The sequence below is a fragment of the Euprymna scolopes genome, chromosome 16 (assembly GCF_053919585.1).
Source record: "Euprymna scolopes isolate OS-2025 chromosome 16, ASM5391958v1, whole genome shotgun sequence".
NCBI classification, from domain to species: domain Eukaryota; kingdom Metazoa; phylum Mollusca; class Cephalopoda; order Sepiida; family Sepiolidae; genus Euprymna; species Euprymna scolopes.
In genome coordinates this window covers 117952465-117963857 of record NC_136497.1, presented here as the reverse complement: position 1 = coordinate 117963857, position 11393 = coordinate 117952465, and the positions used below count along the sequence as shown (strand labels likewise).

The following is an 11393-nucleotide window of genomic DNA, read 5'->3' as shown; positions in this document are numbered from 1 at the left end:
ACCGCCATATTAAGACTCACTGTTTTCCTTTTATATATTTAAAGAGAGGAACTACTTTAAATTGCATCGTTTTAAATGGAAATGATTCTTTGCTAGAATAGTAACGCATCGAAAAAAACTCTCGACTGACAGCCAAAGCCTCTTCTAGGAATGTGTGAGCACATCCAGAAAAATAAATGAAGATGAAGCAAGACAAGAAAACCGACTGTGTCACTTCTCATTTTCTCTGTTCACCTTTTACGCTATCAATTATTCAACACATGAACCAGACCAGAATAATTTGCCCCATTTGACAGTTTTGTCCCTCTCATGTTTCCCTTTCTCTCTCTCATTTTCTCTCATTCTTGGCTGTCTATCTTTCCCAGACAGGCAATAAATAAATCGGTTTCGAAGGTTCTTTCCAAAAAGGTAAAGATAAAGACTCCCGAATCTCGTTTTTATATTTATACGACAGTTACCATAAAAATATCGCTGAGTATATATATATATATATATATATATATATATATATATATATATATATATATATATAGAGAGAGAGAGAGAGAGAGAGAGAGAGAGGAAGAGAGATATCAGATCTTCCCATAATTTCTGTCGGGATTTTTACCATTTGTTTTTAAATTGAATGAAAGCTTTCACATATTGTGTATATTGTGCAATGTTTTACATTTTTATGTTTAAATGCATTTTAACAGTTTTTTTTTTACAGAATGATAAAATGTAAATGTGATTGATTACATTTCAGGCATCTAATGCTATATGAGTTCACGAAGGGAAACTCAGCAGCTGAAACGGCTAGAAATAATCACTCAGTTTATGGAAAAATGTGTTAATGTTGAAGATCGAACCGGACGTCCAGTTAAGTTTGACGATAGGTTTTTTGACGCAGTTCTTGAAGAAAATCCTGCTTCATCAATGTATGCATTGGGAACAAAACTGAATTCAAACCATAGTAAAATTCATCGTCATCTTCAACATCCTGGAAAAGTTCCTAAACTTGGAAAATGGGTGCCTCGTGAATTGTCTGAAAACAATTCGAAATCCCGTGTCGACGTTTGCTCTTCACTCTATTCTCCCCAACTTGTTTCATCTTTTTTTGATAGACTTGTGATTGGTGACGAAGAATTTTTTCTCGAAATGTTAAGCTTCGTAGACAACTGATTGTTAAAGGGGTAAGATCTCAGCCAAAGTTTAAAAGCGAATTTATTGGAAATAAGGTTTATTTCCAATTTGGTGGTATTGCTCAGACATAATATTCTTTGAATTATTACCACCGTTGAAAGATTAATGCTCAAATCTATTGCCAGTCATTAGGACATTTAGCCCAAGATTTCATGAAAAAAAGGACCTGCTCACAATAATCAAAATAGATGTCATGTGTCATCAGGACAATTGACGACTCAACACATCAAGAATCACCTTACAAAAGATCGAAGAACTTAGTTGGAGAAAATTCTTCATCCAACTTATTCTCTTGACCTTGCTCCTCCCGACTACTAATTTTTTTCGTAGTATACACAATCGCTTGGAGGGGACATCTTTTGTTACGTAAAAAGATGCTGAAACTGACATTTTTGCCTTTTTCGAATAAAAACCAAAAGGATTTGATAGTGACGGAATTAATAAACTTGTTAATAGATGGAAGGACGTCATAGTATAGACTATGACGTCCTTCCATCTATTAACAAGTTTATTAAAATATGCGAAAGCATATTGACGATTATATCTTTAATAAGATGTAACATTTCGGTAGCTTTTTATTTATTCATAAATTCGAACAGAACATATCGGATGACCTGATATATACTATTATATAAAAGGAGTTTTGTGGATGCGTGTAAGTTTGTTACCTTTGACGAAACTACTCGACCGACTTTTATGAAATTACACACACACTTTATGTGTCTGGTAATATTGTAACATTTTGTTTCATATATATATATATATATATATATATACATATATATGTATATATATATATCTAAATATATATATATATTTAGATAGATATGAATGTGTATATATTCGATAACCTATTATCGAAATAATTCGGTGAACAAAAACAGCGAGTTTTGAGCAACTCAGCATTTTATACAGCCAAACATCACAAGCCGAAAGGTTCCGTATATAAAATTACCGGTGGGCTATTCTTCAATAACATATTTCCACAGAAACAATGAAGCTAGAAAAAAGTAAAAAAATTATACAGTCTTCAAAAAACCGCATTCTAATGCAACGCTTTTTTATAGATCAATTTTGAACTAGAAAATGTACAAATTCATCACAAAATCGATATTTGAGTTGCTGATGTTTTCCGGAAGAAAAAACCCTTGCTAAAGCTATGTATTGTGACGTTCTTGTTCTAGGTAGTAATGATGTACACACATAATATAATGATCAAGCTTCCACAGCTAAATATATCCAAGCTTACTGCAAATCCAACTTTAGCAAGTTTTGTTAATCCATGTGTACGTCACTTCTAGTCTATATGTATTTTTGTATACGTTGAGAGAATGCTACAATATAGAATAAAAAAACAGTATCGCCACGATTACATATAAATCAGCATTCTTCAAACTTTATTCTTCTAGGAAGACTTGTGCAAGTTTCAGAAAGCGTGTAAAGACCGGCAGGGAGGAAGATGGAGTAAAGATGGCAAATAAATACATATTGTGTTTTTGAAAATAATTCCTAGGACTCAGGTGAAAGTTCTTTATGTACAAGTATGCTTATGCCAATTCTGTTTATTTATAAACACAAGTAAATGAGACAAACAATGTCCCATCTGTAATTATGTCGAAATTTCCGTTTCTATATGCACGAGTGCGTGCTGTGGCGATGTGGCAAAATACTCTATCTTTGGTGTATTTCGTTCTTTTACAGGTATTATAATGCATAAACATTTAGATACATCGTGTTAAGTAAAAGGTTTAAACATTTTCCAAAATACAGGATCAACTTTTATTAACCAATTTTAAAAGCCAAAAGAAAAACATCCTATGCTTTTACAAAACGTGCGAAACCTACGAATATGGGTATGATATTATTCAGACCTTCAAACTTTTCTGTTCCACAATATATTTTCTCCAGTCATCTCTATTTTAAAAGCAGATTTACATTTTGACTCGTTTGATGCCTCGCTCCCTAGCGTACTATGTAAGTGCACTAAAATCGATGGAAATACATTCTAAACTGATGAAATAAATCGTACATATATAAATATATATACATATATATATATATATATATATATATATATATATATAAGTGAAAGTGTATGTCTGCCTGTCTGTGTGTGTACATTTCCATATGAAATAACTCTGTCAATTTTAAGCCTACGCGCTGGAAATTTAATATACAGGGTACTGAGAATTAGGAAAATCTATGTGATCGGTTTTCGGCTAGAAATTTGGCTGTTAAATGGGTCAAACTTCAACGATTTGTCCTTTGACACCTCTTCCAAACTCCTCCGAAAATTTTGGGTCTAAACAATTGAAATTTTTGATTTATGTTCTTTGGACATGGATCTAACTTAATAAACTGATTTGAGCCCCAAAACAATACATTTTAAGGGGTCATCATAGGGGTAAATTAAAAAAAAAACTTGACCGTTGTTTTTTTTGTTGTGTTTTTTTTTAGCTCAGCATTCACCTCGAAACACCCGGGCAATGCCGACCACCCATGCTAGTATATATATATATATATATATATATATATATATATATATATATATATATATATATATATAAGTAAACGTGACTGTGTGTATGTGTGTCACTGTGTGTGTATTCTTTTCCCTACGCTATAACTCTGCAAATTTTGTCTACAAACTCGAAATTTGATATACAGGGTACTGAGATTGGGAAAATCTAGGTGGTCTGTTTTCGGCTAGAAATTTGGCTGTTAGGGGTGCAAAGCTTAACGATTTGACCTTTGACAACTCTACCAAACTCCTCCGAAAATGTTGGGTCTTAACACTTGAAATTTTAGATTTAGGTTCCTTGGATATGGATCTAACTTAATAAATTAATTTGAACGCAAAACAATAAATGTTAAGAGATCATAATAGGGGTAAAAGTTTTTTTTTAAAAATTACCTTTTTTTGTTTTTTGGTTCTTTTGCTGAGCATACACCTTCAAACACCCGGGCAACGCCGGGCTCCAATGCTAGTATTTATAAGTGAAAGTGTATGTGTGTTTGTGTGTCTGTCTGTGTACATTTCTCTACACAATAACTCTGTCAGACTCGAAATTTGATGTATTGAGATTTGGGAAAATATTTGTAATCCGTTTCCGACCAAGGTTTCCTGTTAATGGGGTCAAAGATCAATGGGTATTCTGGTGTGTTTTTTAGAACTCTACCAAACTCCTTCGCCAATTTTGTGTGTAAACACTTGAAATTTTAGATAAAGGTCCTTGAACATGGATCTAACTTAATAACTTGACTTGAGCCCAAATCAATAAATATTAAGAGGTCATAATAAGAGTTAAACTTTTGAAAAAAATTGACCTCTGCGGTCTCTACTAAATTACTGTGTGCGTGTGTGGGTATGTATGTGTGTGTGTCTGGTCACGAATATGCTCCTATATGGTTCACTTTTACAAAAAAATGATTACATATAATGATAGAAGATGTATCGAGGATCAGGAATGAGTATGTTTGATCATGAGAATTGATGGGTCTGACTTCGCGCCTGGCCCCCAAAGTATGGAAATAAAAAAAGAAAAAGAACGTTTACAAGTGTTTTTGATATAGATGTACATAAGAATTCTTTGATGAGTATGCCTCAACTTTAATAGGGATGGTATAATAAAATTGTGGGGTCTGCGTTCGCGCCTGTACTCCATGGAAATATGGCACACATTTTAACAAAGACTTTCATTTTCGTAAGTATACTTTGATAATTATGTTTCAGTCTGATGAAATATGTTATAATGAAATTATTAGGTGTTCGTTCGGGCTTGCCCTCCATAGAATGTAAATATTTTAAAAAGTTTAACAACGTTTTTTAAAAGAAGTGATGCTCCACAATAACACCTTAACTTTAATCTTAATTCACTTTAGCTTTTATCTATTTTTGTAAGTTGAATCGTATTGTGTCGAATAAATCCACCTCATGAATTCACGTTCTTATTAAAGTGTACGCAATAAAAAAAAAACATTGTGGGAACTTTAGCCAATTGTCGACACAAATTTTGCATAAATCAGTTTTTTTCCTTCTCCACTTTCGCGTTGCACTCTTCCGAAAATAGATAAATAATAAAAATTAATTACGTTACGTGTTATCGTGTCTACAGAATGAAAAAAAAAATCCTGCTTACGTGATTAAGTGTCTTTTTTTTTTAAATACATAACCTTTTTATTTTTATTTATGTATCTGTTTTAGCTTTTTTGCCAGTGTACTAGAAGGAATTCAGTTGATTTCAACCCTTTCTGCGTGTTCTATGCATTACGATAGTACAACCCTGAATCCGACGGCTCAATACTACACCGTTCAATACTGTAAAACTGAAACGAAGCTGTGTTGCTTGAAAAGGGCGCCATTTTCTTCTTATTTATATTTATATTGATTCTTTGTAATAACGGGTTTACTTTTTTAATATCCATCTTGCTGTTTCGAATTATTTTACTAAAGTAAGTAAAGCTTCATTATTTTTCAAAATTGTTTTTGTTTCTTTGTTTTTCGGTATTTCATCGATATTATTAAGGAAGAGTGTTCAGCAGAAAAGCCAACAAATGTTACCATAGTCAATAAAAGTTCAGTTTATGTTTTGTTTTTGCATTGAAATAGTTTTTAATGCTATTTACTTGAAATAATTTCAGCGAACCGAAATTAAAACAAAATTTAAGGCGATAACTATATAATTAATTTTTATATAAACTACACACGCCATAATCGAATATTCTTCAAGCACAAAATAACGAAAAACATTAAAATATGTTTATACATATTCCTTATGTTGAAGGAACCCTCTTAAATTGTTAATACAGAATGCTAAGACCCCCCTCCTCTAAATTAGAAAACGGGGCTCTCCATTTCAAAGTCGCTGCAATTTTAATTTTTTTAAACCGGTTTGTAAATTAAAAAAAAAAATGAAAACTACTTAAAAATACAAACCAATGAATTTTCTACCATAAAAGTAACTTTTATTGACTATGGTAACATTTATTTCTAGTATATACATATATATATATATATATATATATATATATATATATATATATATATAACATTTTCTCTTTGTAAGGAAACATCATTTTGTTGGTCACCCTTGGCGACGAATGGAAACAATGTTGATATAAAAATATATGTTTTCGCGAAAATTATCTTTACTTTCATCATATTTTGTTTAGGGTAAAAATTTTGAGTATTAAAACCTATCTCTTTACAACCCCCTCCTTTTCATAACCTATCATACTTTCACCAATCACAGTCCATTTTCTGTAGGCTGTTTTTGAACCCAGTCAACGACGGGTACTATTGCTAGTATATATATATATATATATACATATATATATATATATATATAAATTAATTTTATTTATACAAACATTAAATTAATATACCTGCTCTGTTCATTCATTGAGCACTATTTTGGTAGACACATGTTGTTTCATTGGATGCACTTCTAGGAAACTAAACTCTACTGGCTATATATATATATATATATATATATATATATATATATATATATATATATATATATATATATATATATATATATGCGTGTGTGTGTGTGTGTACTTATTGGGTGGTTTTGCTGTCAGAAAAAGAGAATACAACACACCAATTATAAGACATGGGCAGCTTAAGTGATTAAAAACAGATGTGGGGTAAACCCATGGGTAAAAAAAAAATTAAGATTAAACACATAATTTATATCTTTAATTTGTAAAATAAGCAATCGTAGCACGTTCTGAGTCTGTCTGATTAAATTAAATCTTAAATCATATACGCCTTCTAGTTAATCAATAGATCGAAAACATCAAACGGCCTAAATTATCTCCCTTTAACTGCCATAGGAAATAAAATTGCCCCCGTTTTCAAACAGAATTAACTAATAGCAATTAACAACATAATTAGATTATATCCCTTCATAATTGTGTTTAGTATCGATATGAAAACATATTCACGTAGAATGACAATGAACATTACATAATAATAAAAAGATGAGAATACCTTACTCGAAATGTTGTACAATAATTTTTTATATATAATACAGCCTTTTTATTTATTCTCATATTCAATTAAACTTGAAACCTAAAATTGTCTTGGATCTAAGTACTAAAATAACGATAATATGTAAACATTACTTGCCAATAATACGAAACTAAAATTAACCGTAACGTTATTGCAAGGTTGTTACGGCCATACAATAAATATAGAAATTAAAAAGTTATTTTTATAAAAAAATAATTATTGGGAAATAAAGAAACAGCGAGATCTAATTTAGGAACTCAATGAATGGGATATATTAAAACGTTTTTTTTTTAAATGGCTTAGTGTTTTCTGCGGACACTTCTCATGACTCTGTTCTTAAATAAGGATACGAAAATTAGGCGATATATTAATATTTAAATGGGCTTCTGTGTAGCTACCGCAAAGGTAAATGTTTCTCACATGCTTTTCCCGTTAAGGGAATGTTTCAGTTTTCTTTCTTTTTTCTTTCTCTTCAAAAATGCTCTATTGTCAAAAGTGTTTTTATTCATAAAGTCTTAAGAACGTTTTTTGAAAATTTTCAAACCATATAGTGTTTAAAATTGTCGGCTAGACATGGAAACAATTGTAACGTAAAACGAAAGTAACTTTTTGTTGTAAGCAACACCTTTTGGAAGTTTTGATTTTGCTTTCACAGTATATTAATGCTCAATTATGAAATATGATAATTTTCAGCTTACTCCTTAAGTTAACTCATTTTGGCTTTAAACTAATTGGTATATTGAAATTTACTGAATTACACGAACTCAGTATATTACATACAAGTCTCTCTCTCTAACACACACTCTCTCTCTATGTCTCTCTCTGTCTCTCTCTCCCCTTATATATGTATATATATATATATATATATATATATATATATATATATATATATATATATATATATATATGGGGTATAATTGTATAAAATTAAGCACTCAGTACACTAAAATATCATAATAAAGCGGTACTTTGTTTGAACATTTCAGGAAGTGATCTACAAACTGCCATTGGCGTATTTAGCGACATTCTTTGGGTAAACTAATCAAGCGGAGGAATTTGGACGATGTCGAGGACACTGTTTATTCATTACCCACACATGGTAAAAGTGAGAAGCGTTGACTCTCATTAGGGCGGTCGAGTTTTGATCCTGGCTAAGGCAGCTGCCTGGCTAGCCTCACGCATGAGCTGTGGACCTGAGAAACAGTACTGTATGTGGATGACTATAATCCAGTTGAGCATTTCGGGAAGTGATATACAAACTACCATTAGCGTATTAACTCTAAACAAATCGTCAAAGACACACACACACACACACACACACACACACACATATATATATATATATATATGTGTGTGTGTGTAAACAAATCGTCAAAACATATATGTGTGTGTGTGCGGCATATTCACCTTGAAACACCGTCAGATCACCGATGTTAAGCAACGTTGAGCCTGGCTAAATGCCAGATGGGTGACCATATGTGAATTCTCGCCAATGTATGTGCTTTCCAGTAATCTCGGCATTGTTTCCAGTCGTCCTGCTCCTCATCTCGCTACTGGTATAAAACATTGTCGACGCAGGGGACGTGCGGTTGAGGTTGCGCAACTCTTGCAGCAAAACTTTCACGTAAAAACACGCTTACCGTGTGTATCCTTAGTCTGTTAAGACGGAAGGAAACCTATATATATATATATATATATATATATATATATATATATATATATATATATATATATATATATATATACTAGCAAAAGTACCCATTGTTGACTGGGTTCAAAAACATCCTACAGAAAATGGACTCTGATTAAGGAAAGTATAATAGGTTATGAAAAGGGTTGTAAAGAGAAAGCTTCGAATTTGGGGGTATCAAAACCAAAGCAAAATATGATGAAAGTAAAAATAAAATAGATAACAGCCACAATTTTATTATGCCGTCCCTATTTTAGTTAAAACATATTTATTAAAGTAGTATTACGTACATATATATCAAAAACATTGGAAACGTTTTTTTTTGTTTTTTTTTTTTAATTTAAATTTTTTTATATCCATACTTACTGGACCATGCGCGAACGCAGACTCATCAATGTTAATGAATCACCGTTCTGCCAGATGAAACATACCCATTCCGGTGTCTCGGTACATCTTCTATCATTATATGAAATCAGTTTTTTAAAATAGTCAACCATATAGATCCTGTTTGTGACCAGACACACACGCACATAGATATTAAGCTTTATATATATATATATATATATATATATATATATATATATATATATATATATATATATATATATATACACTATAACATAAAAGTCACTTTGTGTGTGAGTTTTGTTCTCATAGGAATCAGAATTGTTGATTCAATCTCATGAAAATTTCATCCAAATGTAGTTTATCTGTCTAGCAGTAGTCTTTAGAGTGTTTTGTAGAAAAATTTCACTCAATTATATCGAAATATCTGATCTTGAATAAAGCATTTTATCCATTGTAGATAAAAAAGGAGAATTTTCACATGGGAATAAAGTACGTAACACCGGCCAAAAGAAATAAAATCTCGGCAAATTATTTTCATATAATATATATTAATTTATTTTTTTTTTTTTATAAAATAGTCCGTCCTTCTTCTATATAAAAAAATGAAGAATGTTTACGAGAGGAAGATTTAACAAAAGAAATGATAACATTACAGCAAATCATTTAAAAAAATTAAATTATGATCCGTTTCCATCTGGAGATAGAGCATTCGATTACAACTAAAAATATCCGTTTAAGCCTAGGTGTATCTAAACATTATATTTTTTTCTAATTAATGAGTTCCATTTACGACAAAAGAAAAAGTATCATTTAAAATCATCGCAAATAAATTCTTCGATTGCATATTTTTAAACTAAATCTTTAATAGAAGGGAATTTTTCTAGGGAAATATCAGCTGAACACACTAAGATGTAATATGATAAACGACATTATGATTATTATTTTCTATTTCATTATGTGTTTTTTCACGAAGTAGTCTGCCGGCAATATTATTCCTCGTAATATATAGTAATCAACAGAGTATTGATTCTATAATAAAACATATACACTCTGCATAAATTAAAATATCATGTTTAAGCGTATTGTAAAATCGGGTCAAATAATATATATATATATATATATATATATATATATATATATATATATATATATATATAGAGAGAGAGAGAGAGAGAGAGAGAGAGAGAGAGAGAGAGACTTATATGTATTATACTGAGTTCGTATAATTCAGTAAATTTTAATATACCAATAGGTTTTTAGCCAGAAATGGGCTGCAAAATTATAACATTTCATAATTGTGGATTAATATACTGTGTGTGCAAAATCAAGACTTACAGACACGTTTTGAATAAAAAGAAAAAAAGGGGGGAGGGGAATCCCTAACGGGAAAAAGCATTCGAGAAACATTTACCTTGATTGTGGTTACGGAAAATTTATCTAACTGTGTTCTTAAATAAGTATACGAAAATTAGGCGATAAATTAATATTTAAATTGGATTTTCCGTAACCACAACAAAGGTAAATGTTTTTCGCATGCTTTTACCGTTAGGGTGCTCCCCTTATGTTCTTTCTCTTCAAAAAATGCTACATTGCCAAAAGGGTGTGTATTCATAAAGTCTGAAGTAATGCTGGTTTCTGAAAATTTTCAAACGATATAATGCTTGAAATTGTCGAATTGTACCTTGAAACAATTGTAACATAAAATGAAATACACTTTTTGTTGCCATGAAGACCTTGTCTTGAAGTCTTGATTTTGAACACACAGTGTATATATATATATATATATATATATATATATATATATATATATATATATATATATATATATATATATATATATTTATATTACACCAATATCGCATAGTCATAAAATTGCTTTGTATTTGTCTACTGATTTAAGCACTGAAAATATTAATATTAAAATATATTTTATTAGTTTAAACGAATAGTTTATGTTTTATAGTTAATCGTGAAATCGTTATAGTTTACTGTTTCGGTTTATATTTATTATTTTGCGGATTAAAATTTATAATTTCGTTGAATTATACTACTATTACAGTTTAGTTTATCTATTTGTAATTCAGGTCCATATAAATGCCTTCACGTGAATTATTGTAAAGGATATATAGTCAGTAAAATGTCCAAACATCCTGA

General features: G+C 30.6%; 1 protein-coding gene across 1 annotated transcript; it reads left to right on the top strand.

Moving 5' to 3' along the window:
• Nucleotides 1-759: 759 nt before the first annotated feature.
• On the top strand, nucleotides 760-1161 carry LOC145296224 (histone-lysine N-methyltransferase SETMAR-like). The gene has a single exon (XM_080142438.1). It carries the CDS (start codon nucleotides 760-762, stop codon nucleotides 1159-1161), a length of 402 nt encoding a protein of 133 aa, XP_079998564.1.
• Nucleotides 1162-11393: the final 10232 nt, after the last annotated feature.